Source organism: Panthera tigris, chromosome B1 (genome assembly GCF_018350195.1).
Source record: "Panthera tigris isolate Pti1 chromosome B1, P.tigris_Pti1_mat1.1, whole genome shotgun sequence".
Classification (NCBI taxonomy): Eukaryota; Metazoa; Chordata; class Mammalia; order Carnivora; family Felidae; genus Panthera; species Panthera tigris.
The window spans coordinates 50,132,701-50,159,866 of NC_056663.1; the positions used below are offsets into that span (position 1 = coordinate 50,132,701).

The window sequence follows — 27,166 nt, forward strand, 5'->3', positions numbered from 1 at the left end:
AGCTCCAGGAACATATGCATTTTCCAACAGTATCAGAGTAAACTTCAGCCCAGGGTGATTTACTTCAATGAGCAGCAATGACTCTGAACTTGAGTGGCCCACGCACTGCTCTATAGGGTCTCAAGAAAGAACCCAAGCTACTCCCCTGCTTTAGCTCCTTTAAATTCCTCAGGATCAGGGAGCTTCATGGTTTGGGCACCCTAGTGCTGACCTTCATAAAAATAAAGACTTCTTTCTTTGGGCTGGGTAGGAGAAGAAGGGTTTGTTTCTAAGCTTTAAGCCAGAGCTGGAAGGCTATTATGGGAGTGGCTTGAGAGGGTGGGGCGGATGAAAAATAACACTTGCAGCCTAATCACATCTTTCAACTTAGGTGAATTTGTCTTACACTGCCCTCAGCTTTGCCAAGGCGCTGCAACAGAGTCATCTCTGTTAGAGGTGGAGCAAAAAGTCATACTCAAGGCTAGATTCAACCCGCTTTCCTCACAGTGAACCTTCTTCCCATCCCTTGACAACCAGTACGGCCACTACCCGAAACAACTTTCTGGGCTTTACTTTCTTCCCTTGAGGACCCTTCCCAGCATACTCTCCCCTTGCCATCTGGGACAATGTCCTCTACAAATTAAGCAGATTAAAATATGAAACAGTCTTTCTCAAGACGAGGCATTTAGCTAATGTTTCCTTCACTCTCTGTTGGAGAGTAAACAATCATATATTCAACCTCTAGAATAAGCCACCAAATGCTGAGCCCTTGATAAGAGAAAAAGGGAAGACCAAAGATGTGAAATATCTATTACTTTTGTCTTCAACAGTCCAGAACCTACTTCTGGAGAAATTACTAGAGTGTAGAGAATAACAATTTCCTTAAGCAAAACAAAAGACTTGTGAAAAATTCAGGTATATTTCAACTTGGATCTTCTCTCATCTTCCCGTTAGGGCAAATGGCATAGAAATAATAAATTTATGTTCCAGAGAAACTGAGGAAAGCATCTGTTTATAAAGAAACATTCATGATGATTTTTAATAACTAGTTTAGGAGAGCACTGTTGGGAAGGAGATAATAGCCTTATTAAATACAACAATAAAAACAATAACATATGTTTTTATTCCATTATATTGTATTACTCACACCATAGTATCTTTTTGCATTTTTGTATCCTGACTGAGCAGTGCCCAACACAAAAGACACTCACAAAATAAAAATGTCTGTTCACTTGTTGCCCCAGGAAAGGCAGGAACCAGTGAGTCAATTATTGACAAGTTCTGTCCAAAGTGCACCAATAAGTTTGGCTAGAGAGCCCTATGACAGTGTGTGAGGAGGTGAGAACTTCAGGGAAGAACCAACCAGTGAGCCAGAAGAGGAAGGCTATGCAGGTCCCAAGGACTCTGGTCTGGAGTCTGATCTGCTCAGTGTAGGGTTTTATGGCAGGCAGCTTCTAACATGGTCCTAAGGATCCCTGGCCTTCTGTATTCACTCCCTTGTGTGGTTCCCCTCCCCAGAGGGTGGGCTGGACCTAGTGGTTTGCTTCAAGTGAAGAGAATATGACAAAACTGAAGGGATGTCACTTCTTCTAAGATTAGTTTACTAATGACTGTGACTTCCATCTTGCCCATATTCTCTCTTCTGTCCTCTTGCTCACTATGATGAAACCGCTGTGAGACGCTCTGTGGACAGGTCCACACACAAGGGCCTGAAGGAGGCTTCAGTCCATCACCTGTGAGGAACAGAACTGTGCCATCACCCACATGAGTGATTCCTTCCCAGTGGAGCCAGAGAGAGGTGAAGCTCTTGTAGGCGACTCAGAACAGACAACCCAGTGTTATTCATAAATTATAGTTTTCTGGATCACATGTAAGCACGGAACCCATGTTTAAATACCTTAACTAAGTCTGGGCTTTCCTGAGGTCTCCTCAATGACATTTTTACAAGCACTAATTATACAGAACTTCTGTAGAAGGGTATTCTTCATATCCAATTTAACTTCAATTTTTGCTTATTTTGGTTGAAACATTGAGCGATTTACTTAACCTTTTCTTTCCACCATATTTCTAAACTGAGGGTAAAATACTTCCTTCAAAGATTGTTGTGAGGACTACAGCAAACGTGTGTGTATATGTATATATACATATATATATATATATATATATATATATATATATATATATAAAATCATATATAGGATAATCAGTGCTTTATGAAATTCAGCTTTTTAATGAAATTCAATCACTTTAGCTCCCCCCTTATACTTAAATTCTTTGGGTATCTTATTCTGGTACCTTTTATTGAGTACACTATTTTTCAGATTTAAAACTAATTATTTGTCATTTTTCTATTGGGAAATATCCAGAGGTTTCCTTTTTCATACAGGTTTGGTGACAAAATTTCCACAATTTTGGTGAATTTCCTATCAGCTGCAGAAGAGATTTAAACTAGGAATTAGTCAAATATACTGGTGGCTTTTTCAAATGACCAAAGTTTCAATAATCCTTTCTACAATGTTAATTTCCAATTCTTTTCTCTCTTTCCTGGTATGCACTGGCTGGTTTGAACCAATCCAGTCACTTCTCAATCATGCCATGTTGCCCTGTTTTTGCCTCTACCCTTCCTTTATCTTAGAATCGCCTCTTCCCTCTTTGAAACTCTACTTAAATCTGCCAAGTCCAGTATAAGTCTGGCCACTTAGTATATAATCTTTGCTTGACAAGCTCCTTGGGTACAGGGATTATGTCTTAAACTTTTGGGGGCATTTTCCTCCAAACTTATCATGATGTCAGGCACTTGGCAGTTAGTCAATAAGTTGTCTGAATTCCATATTTATATTCACAAATTCCTTTCATTGACACCCTTTTCTTACTCCTTTGCGATATTTAGTCACTTGGTCACTACTTCCTTATATTTCCTAACATCTAACCTAACTTTCCCTAAAATTCTGCTTGTGCTTACCTGAGGCTGTAATTATAGAGAGGGATTTATAGAGCCATTCGAAGCTATTAAGACGATTGGCTGATTCAGGAAAAGTTGGATAAAGAAACCCAGTGGGAACTAGTTCTATTTTTTCTGGCTTTCTAATTTATCAAAGTCAAGTTCTCAGAGTCTAAATGTTTAATAAGTACTTTCTAAAAGATTTCATTGTTTTGTTTTTTCTTATCACACTTGAGTACTTAAGAAACTTTACCCCAGTGTTCTGACATCATGCCAGAGCTCTGCTGTCTCTTCTTCCATCCTACCAGCATCCAACAAGCAGCAAAGACCATGTGTTTGTGTTAAAGAGTAAGACTTTTAAGTCCATAGGGACCACTTAAAAGCTTAGAGATAAAACCCTGGTTGGGTTTTTTCTAAGTGTGTGATGAATGAAGGAATCTGCAAAATGAATGTAAGAGCAGAATACAAAGAATATAAGCAACAGCAACGTCTTTTTCCTCTCATTACAGGAAAGTGTGCTTAATATACATGTGAATGGGGTGGGGTGGAGATGTTTTAGCAGAGTGATGATCTATGTGGAGTTTACTAAAGTGGAGCTTGATAATCAAGCATTTCTCAATATTTCTTTTTAAGTTTATATGAGAGAGAAAAAGCACGTGAGCAGCGGAGGGGGTGGGGGTGGGGGCGAAGGAGTAAGACAGAGAAGAGGGAGACGGACAATCCAAGTAGTCCTGCGCTGTCAGTGCAGAGCCCGAGGTGGGGCTTGAACTCCTGAACTGTGAGACCATGACCTGAGCCAAGATCAAGAAGAGTCTGACACTTAACCAACTGAGCTACCCAGGCGCCCTGGGCATTTAATATTAACCTAAAACTATAATTTCTGATTTTTGTTTTAGACCCATTTATCTCTAAAAAGGACAAAGGCAATTGCTTAGGCTACTAAAGCACAACAGAAACAATTCTCCAGAGTACCTAAACTACCTTTGCTTTGATTCGATTCTTATCAAAAAAACCTCTTATCTATAACTTGATCTCTTAAGTGGACTTGCTGACCAGACCAGAGTGTCCTAGATAGATGAACCATTTTAGTTCTGGAGCCAGGCAGATGTCTCAGTATAAAGTAATTAAATGGGATTTTTGTTTGTCAGTCAATATCCTGGGAGTTTAGTTAGCCGGAATCAGTCCCTCAGAGGCTAATCAACTCTGAGTGAAATGAAATGATTAAGTTTCTGGAACTGCAAAGCTCAAGGACAAGCAGTGATGACTTCATCAAAGTACTGCCACTCCATGAACACTGGCTTAAGGAGCCTCTCCCTTGGACATCTTTAAAAGCTGTAACCTAAGTGAACTTAGAGATAATTTAATTCAATTCTCTTGTTTTACAGAAAAGGAGACTGAGTGCCAGCGTCTGGATGACAGTGCTAACTAATAGGAGACAACTGTGGAATCAGAAAAATGGTTTTCCTTCTTTTATACTACCTTACTTTCATCAGGAAAGGTAGCACCTAAAGATAAATTAGGTTGTGGAAGGCACATGTGTGCTGATTACGGAAAAGAGGTTATGTGAGCCAAGGGTATCATTAAAGGGGAAAAGGATGCTGGTGTTTACAGAGCACCTACAATGTGCCTTGCACTGTTTGAAGGACTCTCATGCTACTTATTTAGTCCTCAACACAACCCTGCAAGGCTGCTAATGTTATTCTTGTTTTATAAATGAAGAAACAGAGCCTAGAAGAAATAAATTGCTACAGCTACTGAGAAGCAGATATGAAATTTAAACACCTGTCTATTTGATCTCCAAGCCCATAGCTTTAATTTTTTCCCGACCATATAGTTAGCCCTGATAAATTCCTCTATAAATACCCATGGAGCATCAGAGCTGAGGAACTTCAACCATGTCTTCTTTTATGTTTTTTATAAGGGATGAACCCACATATTTGAGCTCTGACTACTGAAAACTGCCACAACATTTCTGCCAGGAATATATCGGTGCATAATTCCTTAATGCTTGCAAGAAGGTTATGACAATATCCTGTAATGATTTATCCTTAATTATAACCATAGACTTCTAGGCTAATACAGGAAAATCCTACCTGCTGGTTTAGTTTCTTAAGTGGAATATTCTGTTCTAAATTTTCCTGTTAAAAACCCTAAACCTTGAAGTGGGTATGGGAAAGTCAGAGACTCAAAAATTATCTTGCAGAGGGAGTCTCCTTTTCCTACCCTTCAAAATCTCTTTTTCAAGAAGAATAAACTGCGGCCATCAAAATGAGGAAGAAAGATGTCTAACTTCTAAATAAATCTCAAGGAGCGGTGTCAACTGAGGCAGGGGAGTCAGACAGCTGCCAAAAAGCAAGAGTAATAGCTTCTTTTGGTATACATCCTAATACTAAATCAAACGCTAACTCAAACTAACTTCAAATGATTTAAGAGAATTTGTCAGATTCCTTTGACCAATGAGTCTGAAAGGTTTTAATTTATTTATTTTTTTAGTTCATGGTCTTATTAAATAACTTAAGCTACCAAAATGCATCAATTCTAGGCACTTAACCAAGAGACCGCCTGTGTGAAGTTTAAGTCAAAAACTGGGGGCCTGAGTCTCAAATCCAACTCAGAGGTGTTTTACTTGGATCATACAGGATTTTATCTTCATGTGTGAGCCAACATTTTAAAAAGATGAAAAAAAAAATCACATTTAAAACATCCAGAGTTTGGGTTTCCCTTAAAAAAAGAAAAAAAGAAAAAAAGAAAAAGAAAAGGAAGATTTGGCAGCAATAGACTCACGTTTCCATATGGCCATAATCTGCTGAAGCTGTGCCCCTTTAGAGGGATGTGATCCCTAGTCCACAGTTACAGGTGGCCCACCTTACTCTTGTATTGACGTTTCCCATCCCTGGAGTCATCTGAGTTTGTAAGCCCTACTTAAGACCCCTCTCAACAAGGTGAGTACAGGAATTAAAGGAGGAAGAAAAGGGGGGAATGAAAAAATAGAAGACACAGCCCATATCACTTGGGAAAAATGTCAATGTAGCAGACAGCAAAAAACAGTGTTTCTCACTCAATTTAGTGTGCCACAGTACTTTGGGACACTAGATATGAACTGGCTCGTGACAGAAATTTTAAAGTGATGTAAAGCCTTCAGCATAAATGTTATTCAAATGAAGCACTTTTAGTATTCTGGCCCAAGGTTAAATTCTAGGTGAGTATTTCACAAGAACTCTTTTGTCTGATGTCAATTACAAAACAGCTCTTCAAATTCCTCTACCGCTTGTAATATTTATGCGGAGTTTATCCAGGAGAAAAAGAGGACATGGCTTGCTCGGTTTGTTTCTCTAACACTCAGCATATTCTTTCCAATAAGAGTCTTCTCTTTATCAATAACTATGGCTCATCTTGTGCTCAGATGCCAAAACACAATACTTGATCAGGATCAAAAATATGGTTTCAATATATGAAATAATGAAATGAGGTCTTCTCCACTAGCCCAAGTTATTTGGCTTGCTCCTTTACCAAGTTAGCTTTCAACAGTTTCAGATTTTTGCCCACTAGGTGGCGAGATAGCGAATTCAAGGTTTTAATTCAAGGAGCACCCTTCTTTAAAAGGGAGATTTCCTAAGCATCTTAGGAAATAACTTCCAGTCTACCCCTGCAACCTTGCCCTCCCCATCCTCTGCTCCTTCAAGGTCATTTCACCCTTCTCCCTCATAAACGATGGCACTTCTTTTGTAAGTCAGTTATCTCGTTGTATTTTACAAAGAATGGGAGGCAAAGGAAAATTGCCAAGGACTCTGCCCAAGGTCACAGAGGAAAAGGCAAAATAAGGACATGGGACTTCCTAAGACTTGGCCCAGGGTTTGGGAGCCAGAAAACAGTGACCTTTGAACATCACTTCTGGTGTGCCAAAATTATTTGTGGAAGAATACTGTAAGGGGTATAAATTTAAAAGGAGGAAATAAGAGCCAATGTGTACATGTTCCATGGGGAAAGAGAACAAAGTCCTAAAATTTCTAAGGCGGGAAATGCACACAGCTAGGTCTGATGTGCTCCAGTGGGCACACAGGAGAGAGAAAGAAAAGGGGAAGGAGGGATAGCAATGGGCAGGAGGAGAGGCAGCTGAGAACAAGAATACAAAATGAGAAGGGAAAGGGACCTTGTTTTAGGCAGGTGGGTGTACACACAGAAGAGTCAGACACACGTGTGAGTCTTTCCTACCATGAAGCCATACAGACACCATATCCCTAAATCACAGAAATCGAGACCCAAACAATATCAATAAAACAGAGGAGAAAAATGAGCACAGTTACACATACTTCCTCCTCTCCTCACCTGAGGGGGCTCACATGCACTCAAAAAGTGACATGTGTGCCCTCAAGGCAGCCTGGCATAATGGTTAAAAGCACAAACTCTGGAACCAGGCTAGCCCTACTGCCTGGGTTCTAATTGAAATCCTACCAGTCACTAGTTGGCTGACCTTGAGCAAGTTACTTAACCTATCTGTGCCTGTTTTCTCTTCTGCAAAATGATCATGTTACAAAACTAAATAAATTAAGTAAAATGCTGAGACTTTAAGTGAATTAAGAAAAACAAGTGTCTGGCACACAGTGTAAGTTAAATAAAACAACACATACACAGAGGAAACTCATATGCTCAAACTCTGAAACAGTTACAGTATAAAAACAAAGCATATTCTCTTAGCTACACATACATATTTTTGTAGAAGGAATAGTCTACGAATTAAGTCTAAGAATTAAGACATTCTAAAGCTTAGATAACTAGAGAGCTCACAAATCACTGACCTAGAGGGAAAGAGAACACAGTGGCAAGGTGGCTGGAAAAGAGTGGACTTGGGCAGGCACACATGGGACACCCACTACTTAAAAAGCCAATGACGAGTTTTTACTCCAGACTCTGGATGCTAGGCCTGGAAGGCTGGGACTACCGTGATGGAGGGTAGGCTCACAGAAACCGTAGTATGTTCAGACTGGCTAGGGTCCTCCGCTACTACTGAAACATGAGCATGGAAGTAGAATCAAGCTGCCTCCTTGCCTCTACTATTATATTTCTACTATGTCACCTCTTACGATCTGGTTTTTGATCCTAGCACTCTAGTGAAACTAACCTCCCTGGGACTTCCATTAACCAAGGGTCTTACCTCCATCTTACATGATGATATTTCTGCAGCATCTGAACCAAATGACAAGGCCAGGTGTGGGGAAATTCCCTTTTACCCTGGGCTGCCGCTCAGCTCTCCTCTGATCTTCCTAAGGATGACTTCACAGCCTCTTTCACAATTCATATCAATTCTTCTCCATTCTGTCTTAGAAATTTCTTCATGCTCCCTGCTACTGCCTCCGTTCAGGCTTTTGTTCTCTCCCCTGGGTTTCTGAAAGAGTCCTACACCTGGTCTTTTGCCTCCATCTCTGCAGCCAACCCATCTTTCGTGCTGCTTCTAGAGTCACTTTCCCCCAAATGTGTGATCACAACATTCTTCTCCTTACAAACCTCCACAGAGGGACTTCCCACTCTCCATAACACAAAACTCAAACTTCACACATCAGATTCTTCATTATCTTGCTCCAATGTACCTCTATAGTTTCATTTCTCACCTCTCTGCTTTCCCACTCTCATCCACCCTGTACTTCTCACTGTTCCCTGAATATACTATATCCTGTCATGCTGTGCTGGGACGCACTTCCTGACCTTTTCTATCAGGAAAGTCCTTTTCTTCCTTCAAGACCCACCTTAACTGCCACCTCCTAAGGATGTCCTCATCAGCTTCCCTACACAAAGAGTTCTTCATTCTCTGAGTGCCTATAGCACTGTGACGAGCACCTCTTACAATACATGCCATCCAAAGCTGTAATTTATCTGTCAATGGTCTGACTTCCCATCAACCCCTGAGCACCTCAAAGACAGCGCCAATTGTTTTACTAATTTTAAAAACCTTTTGGACCCTGTACAGTACCTTGGACATGGTCTCTCACAATATATTGGTTGTATCAAACATAGCCCTTCCATAAGATAGGGAGTTCTAACAGTAAAAGCGTAAAGCATAACACAAGGAACAAATGGTACTGTTTCACAAAGCCTGTGGGTCTACTGTCAAGGGGAACAGACAGGTCTACTGCTCACCGCTGAATATCCTTGTTCTTCCACAAGGAGGCAGACTGAGCCTTGGGCACTCTTTCAATGAAATTCACCAGCTCTTCCATGAGAAGCCTGAGTTTAAAGAAAAAAGTGATGAGCACTCATAGAAAAATGAGAAAAACACCACATTCGTAACATGGTAGCCAAGACGAGTGGGCTTGTCTGCCTTCCCCCTCCCTAATCATTTTTCTCTCTGTTGCATATAAATGTGGACACCCATTCACATAAACCTGAACAGAAACCCAACCATCTTTTGAATTTCCATGTTAGACATTTCGAACATAAATGATTTAATTCACCTTTAAAACAAGCCTGGCATGTATCTTATCTTTGGACACTGAAATATACAAGCCCATGGTTTAGCTCTCATTCTTAAGATCTCTGCCTTCATGGAACTAAAAATATGAAAGGAGGAAAAGCCAAATGACTGTGAAGTACCTGATTTTGGTGGCAGCAGGGGTGGGGTAGGATTGTTTTTTTTAAATGTTTTTATTTATTTTTGAGAGAGACAGAGACAGCATGAGCAGGGGAGGGACAGAGAGAGAGGGAGACACAGAATCCGAGGCAGGCTCCAGGCTCTGAGCTGTCAGCACAGAGCCCGACGCGGGGCTCGAACTCACAGACTGCGAGATCATGACCTGAGAAGTCGGACACCCAACCGACTGAGCCACCCAGGCGCCCCAGGATTGTTTTTTTAATGACAATATTAAGTGGAAATTTTACACTGGAAAAGCACGTTTTCTTGACATGCGTTTTGGGAATTTACAAAATTCCACATGGAAGAATACTCTTAAGAATTAATCCTAAAAGCCTAACTCAAGACTTGCAAAAGGACAGGTTCTGTGTGCAGATCATGAGATAGATTACCACAAAATCACAACAGAGGGGAACCTAAGAAATGCTTTACTCGAGTGGATCGATGATGCAATGTGCTCTGAGAAGTGCATGGCAGAGACCTGTGAGAATCCTGGATGACTAGAGGATGACCAAAAAGCAAGAAAAAGATTTTCAACATCTTGACTCCCCTTTCAGAACGCAGTAGAGAGGACCCATATTGACTCAAATCCTCTCCCAATCAACATAGAGACACGGTAGGCTGTAGTTAGCACTTGAACGTTGAACAACTTCATTTCATTTCCATCGATTTATTTATTCCCCATCCCATCTCCTTTCATCTTGAAGGACCAGCACTAGTTCTAGCACATTCAAAGATCTGGGACCCAGGCACATTATCGTTCTGGCTGGAGTTCCTGGAGAACAGTCTGGCGTGTCCTTCCTCATGCTTTAACCTTTTCAGAGTAGAGTCTGATGTTTTCAGCTTATCCTCTCATTATCAGTGATCCACCACCATGTGTTTGCCTTTCCTATAATGTCCCTTCCTCAGATCTCCAGGCTTCTCCTGTACACATGAAATGTTCTTTAACGTGAACGGACACAAAAAACAAGGACACATTTGGTTTCTTTCTGGTAATTCCATCTTGTACTTTTGCAAGACACTGGAACCCGAAGCTAAGAGTCTGTATCAACACCTCGATCCTGTATTTTGAGTCTTGCTAGTTTCACTTTATACCATACTTGTTAGTCTGCTTCAACATAATTCTTTTTTCTGGGGTAGGTAATTTTCTTCACGTGATTTTTCTCTCACTGAATGATGCTATAGGTACTGGCAGCAACCACTTGCATCGTGAAGGCTTGGGAGGGGGCAGAGGAAGAGACAGCAGAGCATTCTCAGAGACAAAGGCAGGCTCCTTTTACTCCTTAGAGCTCTGAGTTTCACCCTGTCACAAGTACAGTCAACTTAACCATCTAATTACTTATCCTGTTTTCTACAAGCTGTCTCCATTTACAGTCTGTGCTAAATCATACAGGGAGGAAATTCTGAAAGCAAAGTAATACGATCTCTTCTTTTCAATAGGCTATGCTCCTTTCTCCTGAAGCTCTTTGCATTACATCTTTGTGACATCTTACTCAACGTTACCTCCTCTAATTAGGGTCATCTGCACAGAGGACCGGTCTCTGTGAACACCTTCTTCCACTCTTTGTTTCAAAAAACCAAACAAAAGACTGAGACTACTTGCTGCATTAATCTTGAGGCAATTCCAATGAATGCTTGTTTTATTTGTGGAGAGTAGTCTACTCACACCAATTCTACTTCTGGGTTAGCTGCTCAGAAGGAAACACCAATCACTCTTGGCACAACATTCTGTTAAATGGTCACCAAGGAAGGAAGGAGTTCTTCAGCCACTTTCTGCTGCTGGGAGAATAAATACTCTCACCTGCCGATCTGGACGGTGGGCTCTGTGGCATACACTGTGCCTGTGAAACCAGTGTGCTCAGTGATGTAGGGCAGTGCCATCATGCAGTGGTAGTTAGAGATGAGGATCACATCTACCGTAGACAGATCTATTAGCTCGGTCTGAAAAGAAAGGGGAGGGAATGATACATATCTGTTCAGGGCACATAGATCAACATGATGTGACTGAAAAATGATGCTGTCAGAATGCAGAGGAGTTGTTCTTGTACTACAGAATAATGATGCCTTTCACGCAACGCTTCTATTCTCTCATTTTAGGATGTTTCCTAATGTTGGCATTAAGTAGCAGGACAGGATGGCTAACAGCGAGAATGCAGCCAGTCAGTGCACCAGCAGCACTCAGATTTTACCGAAATAGAGTTCTGAGTTAGGCAGATGAGGGGAAATGACAACAGGACGTCTCAGCAGCTGCTGCCTAGCACGTGCAACCAGGTACCGTGAAGCAGAAAGAGCACGACAGAAGCCGTGAGGGGAATGCGAATCTAATGCACCACTGCCATGGATTACTGGTGACAGAGGGAGCAGCTTAGGCACAAACTAGCCCTTCACAAGGCAAATGCAGGAGGAAACTTCTTTTTCTTCTAGAGGGAAATTTTGACCACTAGTGCTGGATATAGATCCAAAACAAATCTAGTGTCAGAATCACAAAAGGAAATTATACTGTCATATTCTGCCCTAGCCTTAACCTTAAATTTACCTTTTACTCCACTATTAAGGTCACATGAAAAGGGAAAGACAGGTTGGCAGGTGAGGGAAAAATGCCACTCGTGTTTAGTAAACTTTATGAAAACTCTTTCAGCAGAAAGGAATATTTCCCCATATATTTAAGTCCTACTTGTCCTTTAAAGCTTAATTCACTTCCTCTGTTAAACCTTCCTGATTTGCCCAGATGAAAAAAACACAATTCTTTCTCAGAATTACCAAGGCATTTTCTGGAAGCCCTCTTTTTTTTTTTTTTTTTTAAGTTTATTTATTATGGGTTGGGGGGGGGAGAGAGAGAGAGAGAGAGAGTGTGTGTGTGAGTGAGAGAGAGTGAGTGAGTGAGTGAGTTTGGGAGGGCAGAGAGACAAAGGGAGAGAATCCCAAGCAGGTTCTGCACTATCCGCCTGATGTGGGGCTTGAACTCACAAACTGTGAGATGATGACCTGAGCCAAAGCTGGATGCTCAACCAACTGAGCCACCCAGGTGTCTCTATGTAGATGCCCCTCTTATGACTGTTGCCATTCTGTAAAACAGCTCCTCAAAGCACCACTTTGTCCCTCCAATATTAAATGTCTCTGAGGATAAGAATCCTGTGTGACTCATCTCTGTCCCTTCCCAGTTGTGGTAGGCAAGTGCAAAACAGGCCTAGGCGCACTGCTGTTGGAGGAATGCATCATTAGAACTGGCACTTTCTGTGGGAAAAGTGAATTGCGATTATTCAGAGACATTGTCTCAATCACTAAAGTTACCTCTGAGAAATTGTATGGTGTACTAAGGACAGCATAGGGTAAGTCAAGGAAGTGTTTCAGATGGGAGAATGGGTTGTTGAACTAATATGTCTCCCACAGAGAAGAAGTAAGAACAAAGAGCTCTGTGCCATCTTGCAAATAATAGAGACAGTTTGCCATTTTGGCTGTGGGTATTTTCTGGTTGAATGGCTTTACATACAAAGTAAGTTAATTTAATAAAGCCGGCAAGAGATAATCAGCTCCTGAGGACAGCATGTAGATTAGAGGTCAGAAGTTACTCACTGCTAGGGCAATGGCAATCTGTGTGAATAAAATGCCTAATGACAGTAACAGCTAATTTACACCACCCTTAACTCCATGTGTGCATTGCACTTCCAGGACAATATCCTCATAAGGAAGGGTCATGTAACATTCCAATAGTTCTATTCCCTACTACCTCTCTAGAACCATTCTTAAACAAATAAGAAAATTAAGACATAATCGCAGAGTGACAGATCCAGAAGAAAACAAGGGAATGCCTGGGTGGCTCAATCAGTTAAGTGTCTGACTCTTGATTTCGGTTCAGGTCATGATCTCACAGTTTGTGGGATTGAGCCCTGTGTCAGGCTCTGTGCTGGCACTGTGGAGCCTGCTTAGGATTCTTTCTCTCCCTTTCTCTCTGCCCTTCCCCCCGCCCCCCCAAATAAATAAATAAACTTAAAAAAAAAAAAACTTTAGAAAACAAGAAAACAACGGTTGAAACAACAAGAAAGCTCAAAAGCATCTCCTTTCCCTCTTGCACAGAGAAACTGGGTGAGTTTGAAATTTCTCTTTAATATGTAAGAGTCAGCCCACAGAGTCTAGAATGATTAGAAATTTGGTAAGGACAGCTAGAAGAAAAAAACATATGTATACATATATATTCTGTCTGTATATATATCAAGGGTGCCTACATAAGCATTTTTCCTGAGAAATAAATTTAACATCCAAACCATGTTTATATACTCGCATTTATGTTTTTATTTACATTCTCTCACTCAAAATCCAATAAAGATTATTTTAATTTTAAACTTGTTGTATATAGACATTTGGGTTCTATAGACCATGAATTGGGTCAAACACTCATAATTTATTGGTTTCTTACTATATTGCCCTAGACTTTATACTCAGTCTACAGTGTGGACTTAGGCAGATACAAAAATATTTAAGGTAGTTGCACTAGATTTTAAATTCCAGGAAGACTGGGATTAGCTCACCTATAAGTCTCTGAAGACTGCACTGGAATAAGTATATCTGTCCTGATTCTGTGACTCTCCTATTTTCTCCCAATCATACAATGCCCTGCCTCTACCTTAAAATAGTGACTATTACTAACTTGACACAAACTACAAGACAATACAAGCTGAAAAAACTTACATAGCTCTAGAAGCCTAAATATATCAATAATCCTTTAGCCAAGGAAAGGTGAACTGTGAAATAGTAATTTTTAAAAAATGTTTATTTAAAACATTTAAATGAGAGACACAGAGCATGAGCAGGGGAGGGGCAGAGAGAGAGGGAGACACAGAATCCAAAGCAGGTCCAGCCTCTGAGCTATCAGCACAGAGCCTGACACAGTGCTCAAACTCATGGACCGTGAGATCATGACTTGAGCCGAAGTCAGACACCTAACTGACTGAGCCAACCAGGTGCCCAAAATACGAATTATTTAATTCCAATTTCTAATTGATTAGTACTCAATGGAGCAGGTCCGAAAGTCATCAGAACACCAATTCATAAATTCTACACTGTGGTCCATAAACTGAAGGTTGCTGCAGTCAGTGCCATATGTAGCAAGCTGAAAATAAATGCAGCACCTGGGATTAGGAATCTTTGAACAGATGGGGACCTGCCCCACCAATTCCTAAATGACAAATGAAGGTGACAAAAGATTTGAATAGCAGTTAGGAAGAGCTCAGGATTCTTGGCAACTCTTTACCTTCACTGTTTCTCTTACTACTTTATCTCAAACTTGTTCCCTTGTCTGCCACCTTCAGTTACCAATCTTGCTCCACAACTCCAAAAGGACACATACACATAATTCAACGAGAGAAAACAAGTTTATCTACAGAATATCAAAGAAGGTGTTAAAATGGAAAGAGACGGAGAAAGAGTACAAAAATAAGGGAAATAGTACTTCAGATTTTCTTCTGGCACTGAATTGTGACAGTATTTTCTAGAGGCACCATAATCCACTGGGTACATGGAAACACCAGGATGGTAGCTTCTCGCTGATTTCCTTAGGAACCTGGGACTAGCTACTGGCCTCCCTATACTTTGTTGAGAATGCCATCTAGACCGCTCTAGAGATCAGGACTCTGTCAACTGAGATTACTTAGCTGCATTTAAAGTGAATGGGGCAGGGGCACGCCTGGGTGGCTCAGTTGGTTAAGTGTCCGACTTCGGCTCAGGTCATGATCTCATGGTTCCTGAGTTTGAGTCACGTGTTGGGCTCTGTGCTGACAGCTTGGAGCCTGGAGCCTCCTTCGGGTTCTCTGTCCCTCTCTCTCTAACCCTCTCCCACTCACCTCTCTGTCTCTCTCTCAAAAATAAATAAAAACAGGGGCGCCTGGGTGGCTCAGTCGGTTGAGCGGCCGACTTCGGCTCAGGTCATGATCTCGCGGTCCGTGAGTTCAAGCCCCGCGTCGGGCTCTGTGCTGACAGCTCAGAGCCTGGAGCCTGTTTCAGATTCTGTGTCTCCCTCTCTCTGACCCTCCCCCGTTCATGTTCTGTCTCTCTCTGTCTCAAAAATAAATAAAACATTAAAAATAAATTAAAAAAAATAAAAACAAGGAAACAAAAAATTAAAATGAATGGAAACTGACCTTTGTTTTCTTTAAAATGATAAAACTGACCCCAAACTCTTAAAACAAGTGTCACTGTGATAATAATATGTAAGTGAATAGGTATCCGTGGCTCAATTCAGAATCTGTGAATTTCAAGCAATATTTGATATTACAGTTTACTGTATTGGTTGAATAACAGCAATTCCCAATTACCCACTGTAAGCAAGACTACAAACAGTATGGCTAATCTAAGACACAGGGATATAATTACAAAACTGAAAGGCTTGAGTTATTTCTGTATCATGCTCAGAACTATGCCCTGGTACAAGTGTCAGTGGGGATTATAGAAAGAGCTAGGAATACAAAAAGGAGAGTTAAATTTCTTACAGATAATATAAAAGGCTCCTAAATGATTATATTTTAGTTGCATGATAATGTGCCTGGAATAATAGATTCATTTCATTTTGAAAACAGAAAGCTAAGCCCCGTAAGATTATTTCTTGACTTCCATTTTGAGAGATGACAAGATATGCTTTGTTTCTACAATAAGAATCACTTTCATCTTACCTCTGGCAAGCAGAATTCAGGCACAGAATCCACAAATACATGACCTGAGCACTCTTTTAATTCCTAAAAGAAACCAAAAGGAAAAAATTCTAGGAAGAGATATCCAACAGATATAGCACCAAAGAAACTTCATCCCCAAACCAAACTTTCCATGAAGAATCACAGACTGCTAGAGAGTTGGAGGGAAGTCGGAAGGTTATTCAGGCCAACTGCTTTCGTGTTTAGGCTCAGGGAGATTAAGTGTCTTATGCAGGATAAAAAACGCTGGTTGGTGGCTGACTTGGGGCTTCAACGCGCATTTCTCGATGTCTCTTCAAGCATGTGTGGATATACGCTGCTTTCTAAATCACAATGCAGTGCTTCCCAAGTAATAGTTACATAGCCTATACCAGCAATATCAGAATCATCTGGGAACGCTGATGGAAGTAAAGATTCCTAGGCCCCATCAAGGGATTAGAAATCTGGATATGAGGCCTTGAAACCTGTATTTATAATAAGCACCTCTAATGATTTTGTTATGCAATCAGGTTAGGAGTCCTGGCCAAGGACAAACGACTTAGAGGCTTTTTCTCCTCCTACCAAGGATCGAGGGGTGAGGGACAAGGGGCAAGCAAGAAGGGAGATGAAGCGCAGAGGGTAGGGATTAAACCACCACCACTACTATCACCTCTGTGAACGTAACCTTTGTCCTCACGGAGCGCACAATTCATTTGGGATTATAAACCACATGTATTTATTCAAGAGAAAAAAGTACACTTATATAGAAAGAGAATATAGTACAATTCCCTACTCTGCTTGTGCCCTACCATATTTAATATGTCTTAGTTTGAATTCCCTCATAAACAGACCTTGAGAAAATGGTGAGTGCAAGCTAACACGGAAGTGCTGAAAAAAGGGCAGGAGGATGAGAGCCCTGATGGGCGATCAGGGGAAAGGAAGGGGGCTGATCATGGGTATGTTACTAAGCTGTACCCCACTGTGGGTAGCTGGGACTTCTTCCCATGGGGAACTCTGAGAAATGGTGTGAAACACACACCTTGGAGTTACCCTCCTCAGAGGCAACGGATCTAGGATATTTATTTACACGGTAACTCCTGCATTTGTGCAGCTTCAGGGGAAAACTCTCCGGCAGACTCATACAGGTATGGGCAGCTGAAATTATGACAGAGCAGCACACTGAAGAGGCACGAGGGGGCCACCTATGGGGTCTGCTACAAATGCCTCCAGAAAGCCACTCGAGTGGCTATCTTCCCACATTATACTTGAAACTGAAATCTGTGGAGGATTTTTTGCTTCATCAAGGTCAAAGTTTTCTGTGACTTTATAAGGAAACCAGTAAAAGTGAGAATTTGCTCGACAGTTTGCTCTTTCCAGAAAAAGAAAAATACTGTTAGAATTTTGTTCCATCATGTTTTCATTAGTCATTGAACATGTATTTCTATATATTCATATACAAGTGTCTTTACACATGGGAGCTTGAATGGTTTTATTCTCAATCTTTATCTGAAATTAGGGTATTAACTGTGTAATTCTCCTTTTGAATTTTACAGGTCTTATATCAGAACCTTGACAGAAGGTTTCCTCCCCTTACCTTCCACAGTAAACTCTGGTTCCGGTTCCTCTCTTTATATGACTACCTTTTAAACAGTGAAACACTAAGCCAAAAACGGACTGAAAATAGTTCTTAATTACAATGTACCTGCTAGCTAAAAACAAATGAACAATTACGTTTAATGGGAGAAGACTCCCAACTCCCTTAGGATGAGGTTAAATATGATTAGAGACAAATCATGGGAAATTTCAAAGCCCTGACTGCTCTTAAACTGGCTATGTAATCTTCTTCTCCATAATGCTACACATCAGGGCATGTCTAGCTCACATGACAGAGCCTCTTCTGACGCTTTCTGGCCTGGAGAAGCATATTTGCATTCCACGCACTTACAGTGCCCCTGTATTTTATTCACCACTCCCTTCTAATGAAATGCTCCCACATACACATGCAAGTCATTTTCGCTCACAATGCACTGGTAATGGGATGCTTCTGAGCCTTTCTCAGGGAATAATGATTTACAGCCAGCAGGAGAGTTAGGCTGAAATCAGGTGCACAGGTTTCTGAATGTCACATAATTTTATAGTTGGCTATGAGGGAAACCTGGTTTCAAATTATGCATTTGCCTTGCACTGGAGGTTGGGATGCAGTTACAGAAATTAATTCTGTAAAAAGATCCCCTCTTTATTTAACAGTACCTATTACAAGAAGGAAATGCCTTATGCGGATGAGTCATTTTGAGGATCTTTAAATTTCTTTAGTCTTTCAATTGTGAAACTTGGGAGAGGAAGAATGATTTAGAGGACTGAGAATGGCATGGATGAGCTTCACAGTTTTTGACCTTCCTTTGCCTGTGATTTTTTTTTAGGAGAAAATGTGACTAGATTATAGTTTTAACATTTTTTGTACCTTTGGTCTCTCATTTATAAATTAACTGCCTAAAAACTGGTCGGAGGAAGGAATTATTGTGATGATAATCCAATGTCAAAAATTTAATAGCCTTGAAGAAAAAAGTTATTTAAGACATTTACTGTAGGGCTAGTCCATGATTAAAGTCAGAGTAGGGCCCCAAATCCTAGATTCCTAGTTGTGTGCTCTCTTTTCATACCTATAAGGTTATCCATTCCAGGCTACCAGGAAAGGCTGGAGTGAGATCTTAGTTCATAGTTTGGAAGGCCCTCAATTTGAATTCACCCAAGATCATGTTACTCTCCCACTCCCCCAAGAACATTGCCTGGGAAGTTAAACACTGGCTTCATAGTCTGTTCCCCACAAGGCAGCAAGAGATCTGATCAGATGATGACACTGCCCTCCTGCAATCTTCCATGGCCTCTCCTCACCCAAAGAGTAAGAACCAAAATTTTTCAAAGCCCCACCTTCCCTAAGCATGGATAGAAGCAGTTTAAAACTCACATACTTGAGGATTTTAAAGTCTTTTTTTTTTTTTTTTTTTTAAAGTTTTACTCTTTCCAGTCATGGTGTCAGTCTAGCCTGAAAATAGAATGAATTGGATGGAACTCTCTATCAGTATTACCTTTGAAACTCTCATCGCAATTCTAAAAATAATAGTTTTCTTTCTGTGGTGATAAAATGTATTTGCAGCAGAAGTTTTTAGATTTTTACATACGAGCAAATTGGACCTGAATTTGAACACTGAGATTCCCGAAAAGGCTCTTAAAGACAATAATCACCAAGTACTGAAGACCCTACATGGATCTTGGGTTTTTTCTGAGAGAATATATTGAGAAAAAAATGAACCCATCAGTCACAGTACTATACGGTGGCTCTGGTGTGACAAGATGGCTTTCCACTGGGTATAGATATGCTTCAGTTATCATTACCTTGTCCAAGAAAGCATTTCCATCCTTTAGGGACCAGCCAGGAAGATTAGACAGCCTGGGACTGCAAAACAAAAGATTAAATTATCCTAAATCGATTACAGTCCTCAGTGATTTCATGGTGACTGTTATCATCTCCATAAAGTTAAAAACAGTTTGAAATTACTGGCAACAATGTCCACCCAAAACACTAATCAAAAAGATGAAAGAAAAATAACCACACTGCAGCAAGCTTAAGAATTATGTGGGGATGGAACATTAACAAGCCAAAGAGTTTAGCACTCAACTGGGAAAATTAAAAGAATCCTATGCAAAATAATAAAGAGAAAAAAGAAAGATGAGACACTAGAGCATTTTATAGTTTTCCAATTACTGCCCCTGACTTCACCCTGCTTGTGCCTGACAACAAGCCTGCGGGGAAGGCTAAACAGGATCATCATACTGTGGATGAGAAAACAGACTCAGAGGGGTCAGGTGTTCTGACAAGAACACTTAGCTGCCTATCAGTCTGAATTCACTGCAAATAAAAATACAGTACCTGAATTCTGGTCAAGTCCACATTCCACATCCACTGCTTATAAGTGGATTAGTCACTTTGCACCTGTGGCTTGGGTTTCCAAATCTGGAAAACGAACCTAGTTTTCCTGAGTGTTACAAAATGACAGCATAGGTGAATAATTTCTAGGAGGTGAGGCTCGTTTCACATGTAGGATACACTAAGAAAGTCTAGATTCAGAAATCATGCACTTCTGGCAATCTCAGGTTTTAACTGTGTGCTATCAGTTGACTAGCAGAATTATGCTGAAGGCTGAAAATGCAAATACCTTAGGGAGAAATATGCTGGTTAAAAGAAGAACTTAATGATCAATGTGTTAGGTGAAGAAAAGCACGTTGGGAGTACAAGTTGGGTGGCAACAGGATTTTAGCGCCTCCTCACAAAATTAGTCTGTAAAGTAAAAATTAAGGGCAAGGTAACAGTGTGGGACTAAAAGACTATAATCAGAAACCAAATTAATATACAGTCCCTTAGCCTCTTGCCAAATAGGTTTATCAAATTCTGACTTTGTAATTAGGTGAAAGAGAATGAAAATAAGAAACATAAATATTGTGAATATTTTCCAATCTTCTAGGAAAGGCTAAAAGCCTGAATAAAAATACACATGCATCTAATTTCAGAAAACAATAGGAATTTGGGGGATATCTATTAATTTTGAAGTAATTCAAAACTTACAGAGAAGGTGTGAGAATGTAAAGACTAGGAAGTCCCACATACGCTTTGCCTACATTCTGTTTACATTTTGCTTTGATTTACCAAAAAGTGAGAATTTTGATTTCACACTTGGGAATGAAAATTACTACTAGCAGAGTAAGTTTGGGTCATATAAGTTATACCTGATAAACTTGTTTTTTAAACTCTGGGAGTTTTCTGCACTAACCTCACAGAAAAATATTCTATCATTAGCTCTTTAATTCCCATCTCGTTTCAAAGTCACGTGTGTCTTCACTTATAGACTTATTTCTTGAAAAATACATTGACTGCCAGGTCAGATTAAAAAAACCAAGCATTCAGATAAAAATGTAATGACAAAACAGTGTGAATACTGTTCTCATTCTGTGCATGCTAGCTCTCTAAAGGAAGGTTGTAAATATTCACTTCCCTTTAAAAGTGAACTGAATCATAGGACATGCATTCTGTTTCCCATCAGACACACAGAAATCAGCCTTCAAATTACAGATTAACTGATTCAGTTAGTTGTCTTCAACAAATGATCAGAATGGTACACTGCTTATCAGAGAAATTTGTTTGTTTATTTAGAGAGCGAGAGAGGGAGCAAGAGAGCAAGCAAGAGAGTACAAAAGCCAGAAAGGGGTGGAGGGAGGAAGGGAGGGGGAGGGGGAGTGAGAGTGTGAGACAGAGAGACAGAGAGACAGAGAGACAGAGAGACAGAGAGAGAGAGAGAGAGAGAGAGAGAGAGAACCTTAAGCAGGCTCCACACTTACAATGGAGCCTGACACAAGGCTCAATCCCATGAACCTGGGATCATGACCTGAGTTGAAATCAAGAACTAGACACTCAACCAACTGAGCCACCCAGGAGCCCAAAAATAACTTTTTTAAAACGTAAAATTTTCAGATACTGTACTTTTTTTTTTTTTAATGTTTATTATTTTGAGAGGGAGCAAGAGAGAAAAAACACAAGTCGGGGAGAGATACAGCGAGAGGAGAGAGGGAATACCAAGCAGGCTCCATGCTGTCAGCGCAGAGTTTGACATGGGGTGTGATCTCACGAACAGTCAGATCATGACCTGAGCTGAAATCAAGAGTCAGACCCATAACTGACTGAGACACCCAGGTACCCCCCCCCAACCTTTTTTTTTTTAAGATTTTATTTTTAAGTAATCTCTACCAACATGGGGCTTGAACTTACAGCCAGCCCCAAGGTCAAGAGTCACATACTCTACCAACTGAGCCAGCCAGGTGCTCCTAAGATCCTATAGTTTTAACTCTTGCTAAATACTTTTTTTAAACATCAAAGCCTTCTATAAAACACGTGTGGTTGTTCTGGATTTGAGAAATTGCCAGTAAATGGGAATGACTGCTCAAAGAGCCTGGCCATGTTATAACAATAGTGCCAAAAATGAGGGCCACAGACGTGTCACCAAACGGCAAAGGGATGCTGACTACAGAGATGAAAATATTTACTTACTGAGTTCCACTCAGTTAATGACTAAATCATAAAGAGTCAGTACACTTTAAGCTACCAAAAGGGAAGGGACTTAGGACTTTGCTCTTAATGATTACAGAATTTGTATTAGTTAGTTAGTTAGTTATGTGCACAAGTGGGGGAGGGACTAGTGGAGAGGGAGAGAGAAAATCTTAAGCAGGCTTCACACACAGCGGGGAGCCTGACACAGGGCTCCATCCCACCACCCTGGGATCACGACCTAAGCTGAAATTGAGAGCTGGGCATTCAGCTGATTGAGCCACCTAGGGGCCCCTAAGTTTTTAAAAAAAAATTTTTTTTTTACATTTATTTATTTTTGAGAAACAGTGAGACAAAGCGTGAGCGGAGGAGGGGCAGAGAGAGAAGGAGACACAGAAACTGAAGCAGGCTCCAGGCTCTAAGCAAGCGGTCAGCACAGAGCCTGATGTGGGGCTCGAACCCACAAACTGTGAGATCATGACCTGAGCTGAAGTCGGATGCTCAACCGACTGAGCCACCCAGGCACCCCATAAGTTTTTTAAAGCAAGGAAGAAGAAGTGTCTCCATAGAAATATACCTTATTAAAATATGAGAGGTGAAGATATTAAATTATGATTATAGATTAACACATCTTTGCATCCCCTATTTAATAATTTCTTAGAAAAGAATGCCATTAAAAATATAGTCGAGAAAAAACATGTATACAAGATCTTTTTCAGTATTTTATATTATTGAAGTATAGTTGACTGACAGCATTAAATTAGATTTAGGTGTACAATATATTGATCTGACAATTCTACATATTACTAAATGCTCACCATGAGAACTGCAGTCACCAGATTACCATACATTACAATATTAATGACTGTCCTTTTCATCTCTGTGACTTATTTACTTAATAACTGGAAGTCTGTGCCTCTTAATCCCCTTCCCCTGTTTATTTTTTTTTCTTAAATAAGTAAAATATTATCGGGGTGTCTGGGTGGCTCAGTCGGTTAAGCATCTGACTCTTGATTTTGGCTCATGTCATGATCGTGGGATTGGGTCTCATGTTGGGCCCTGTGCTGGCAGCACAGAGCCTGCTTGGGATTCTCCTTTTCTCTCTACCCTCCCCCGCTCATTCTCTCTCTCAAAATAAATAAATATTTTTTTAAGTATAAAAATTAGGTAAAATATTCCCATAAGTAAATAAATAACCCAAGGCATTTAAAAGTAATCTGTTACCTAACAAAATAGCAAAAGTTAGAATGAACACGGTATGCAATTCATTTTCCCCTTATACTTTTCATTTTTCCAAATGCCTATTTTGAAATGTATTACTTTTATAATCAGAAAATAATCTAAGAGGCATGACTACATTCATTCATTCAAATAATATTTAATAAAAGCTTACTCTGAGCCAAGTATACAAAGTGCACATAACAATGTACTGTAATGTAATGACAGTTCAAAATAAACCTTGAGTTTTAGGAGTTTGCACTTTAGTAAAGCGAGATGGTAAACAGCAATTAAACAGAATAAAATAAAAGCATGATGGGGTAAGCAGAAGTGTTACAGCTTCACATAGGAAGGGCACCTTTGACAGCGTGTGGTGTTGTGGGAGAGCTGGGAATAGGAGTTAGGAGGTGAGGGTGGAGGAAGTGTTTCCATAAAAAGGGAACATGGAGGGAAGAACTTCAACATTTGGTGTAGTACTGTAGGAGTATTGTTCATCTTCACTCATTCATTAATGAATATTTATGTGTCAGGCATGCTGGTGATATGACGGTGAACAAAACATACCTGTCCCCAAGTTAGCAGGGAAGACAGACATTACAAGTAATCACACAAATAGAGAAGAAGATACTAAAAATGATGATGCAGGATGGTACAAAATTCCCTAAAGAGGGACTGGTCTAGGGGCGCCTGGGTGGCTCAGTTGGTTAAGCGGCCGACTTCGGCTTGGGTCATGATCTCACGGTCCGTGAGTTCGAGTCCTGCGTCGGGCTCTGTGCTGACAGCTCAGAGCCTGGAGCCTGTTTCAAATTCTGTGTCTCCCTCTCTCTGACCCTCCCCCATTCATGCTCTGTCTCTCTCTGTATCAAAAATAAACATTAAAAAAAAAAATTAAAAAAAAAAATAAAAATTAAAAAAAAAAAAAAAAAACAGAGGGACTGGTCTAGGCAGCATCAAAAGACTTCTCTGGGTCTGATGACTGAGCTGAGATCTGGACAGTCCTAGATTCAAGGGGAAACTGGGCCAAAGGACAGGGTTGGAGGGAACAGAGAAAGACAAGACCCATATTTTCCTCCAGTAATTCTCACCAGCCTTTGGCATGGACATCTTACATAGAAGGTTATTCAAATGAAACTTCAAGAAGAGGCCCACACACTCTGTCCCCCTCACCCGACCAGAATACCATCTTTATGTCCTTCTTATATAGAAACTGAAGTCATAAATGACCTGAAACACGAGCTCCTGTGAAGTAGGCTCAGGGAAAGCAGGATGGGGCTGGGGGAGAAGAGCCTTTACAACTGACGGAAAAAATGAGTGTGACTGCTCCCAGGCAAGAAATAGGATTTCTTTGAAACTAAAAGGAAATAAAAAGTAAGATACTAGAGGGGTAGGCATAAACCGTAATATACCAAGATGAACTTGGTATTTATCCTAAGAGCGATGAAAACCAGTGAAACATTTTAAACAGGTGAGAGACAAGACTAGATGTATATTTCTACAAGACAATGTTGAAGAAAATTGATATCATGTGCATTCTGATAACAGATACCACCATTTATTTGTGTGGTATTTCTATCAAAATAATCCTAACCTAATCATGCAGAGGTATCAGACAATTCCAAACTGAAAGACATTACATAAAATAATTAGCCCGTACTCCTAAAAATGGCAAGGTCATAAAGATAGACTGCAAAACTCTTCCAGATTAATGGAGACTGAAGACAAAACAACTAAATGAAATGTGTGATCTGCACTGGATCCTGGAACACTACTGTTATTCTTCTTCTTTGCTATAAAAGGCATTATACTGAAATATGAATTGGTGTAACTTGGGAAATACGAAGAAGGTAGACAGCTTAGATACTAGCATAGTGCCAGTGTGAGTTTCCTGATTTTGATTATTGTATTGTGGTTATGTAAAATAATTTCCTTTTTCCTAGAAAATAGGCCTCAAGTATTTAGGTGGTAAAGGAGCATCCTGTCTGTATCTTTCAACTGGGTCAGAAAAAGTTGTATGCATATGTATAAACAGAAAATTATAAAAGTACATATGATAAAATGTTAACAAGAGTAACTGGGAGATGTTTGTACTATTCTTGCAACTTTTCTGTAAATCTGAAGTGATTTCAAAATGAAAAAGTTACACAAAAATGGCTCTGGATTCAGAAAAGGGCAAGATCAGAACTGAAGACACTGATGAGGAGGCCTTGGCAGTAATGCCTGTAAAATACGATAACACCTGCAGCAGAACTTAAAGAGAAGTTACTGGATTCGAAACTGTTTGAGAAGGTAAAACTAACAAGGCTTCATGAAAGACTGGATACGGGGAATGAGAAATAGTGGCATATCTAAGTTAACTCCCAGTTTTCTGGCTTTCAGAACAGCATGCCAGTCATTAAGATAGGGTACTGTGGGGGATAACCAGGTCTGGGAGGGTCTTCTCTTCTGAACCATCAATTCATGGGCTGAGCTTGGGGCATGCTGAGTTTTGAAGTACCTCCAAAGCCACATCCAAGGAGAGAAACTCAGTAGGCATTTTGGGTTTATGAATCTGGAACTCAGAAGAGGATTACTAACTAAAGATACACATTTGTAGGTTATTGTTTAGATGGTAATCAAAGCCCTGAGCATTTAGGAAATTTCCTTGGTGGATACTCTGATGGCCAAGTACTGGATATCAAAGAATTCTGATATATGATTGTCAGTCAAAAAAAGATGAATCTCCAAGGTAGATAGAAGAGGAAGAGTTAGAGAAGAGGAGAACCAGGAATGCATTATGATGGAGGAGAACAATGCTGAATGGCCAAGTGGGGATGAGAACTGACAAACGTGCATCTAATGACACGAAGTCATTTGTGATTCTAGTGAGAGGTGTTCTGGTAGGTGGTGTGGGCACATAGACTGGAGAAGAGTTAGTAATGCTGAAACGGAAAGTGGAGTCGAGAGAAGGTTAAAAAAGGTTTTTTTAAATATTAAGTTAGAAGTAATTGAGCATAATTAAATGGGAAGAACTGAATCAAGATGGGAAGGTTCAAGATAAAGAAAAGATTATAATGAATAATGAAATCACACTTCAAGAGGGCAGGAATCCAGAGAAGATTCACTCATAGGACAAATCTTATACTGAGTAGCTACTACGTGCCAAGAAGTATTTTAGGCAAGGGGGATTCAGTGGTGAACAAAAAGATCCCAGCCCTTATAAAACTTTTAGTGGAGAAGACAGACAACATATAAACTAAATATGTATATATAATGTAAGGACAAGTGCTATGAAGAAAAATAAAGCAGGATGAAGGGCTAGGGAGGGACTGGGGATACTATTTTGGCCAACTGTATCTCTAAGGTTTCTGGCCTGAGCAACAGAAAACACTTTTTTTTTAAGGAACTACATATGGGTTGCCAATCATCCCTCTAGTATAACTTCCCTCTGAGAGAAGAACAATGACAAAGGGGAAGAGAGAGTAGAAGTGGATTCCAATGCTGAGCCAGGGCTGTGAGAACACAGAATTAGGTAAAGACAAAAGTGAACAGGAAAGGGAAAATATGTAGCTAAAATTGCCCAATTCAGGACTGGAGCACCTAGGTAATTCATGACCTCGCAGTGCATAGAGGCCGCCTCTTGGAAACTCTCATAGTACTTATATTTTGTTTTTTTT

General features: G+C 40.3%; 1 protein-coding gene across 3 annotated transcripts in view; it reads right to left on the reverse strand.

Annotated features, from left to right (window-relative positions):
- INTS9 (integrator complex subunit 9) overlaps positions 1 to 27,166 on the reverse strand; it is a 102,300-nt gene that overhangs the window by 42,665 nt on the left and 32,469 nt on the right. For all 3 annotated transcript variants that reach the window (XM_007097119.3, XM_042983538.1, XM_042983539.1), the window contains 4 exons: positions 19,595 to 19,655; positions 16,205 to 16,267; positions 11,344 to 11,483; positions 9,053 to 9,139 (listed from right to left, as the gene is read on the reverse strand). In XM_007097119.3, coding sequence (XP_007097181.1) covers positions 9,053 to 9,139; positions 11,344 to 11,483; positions 16,205 to 16,267; positions 19,595 to 19,655 — 351 coding nt within the window. The remainder of the gene's footprint in view (positions 1 to 9,052; positions 9,140 to 11,343; positions 11,484 to 16,204; positions 16,268 to 19,594; positions 19,656 to 27,166) is intronic.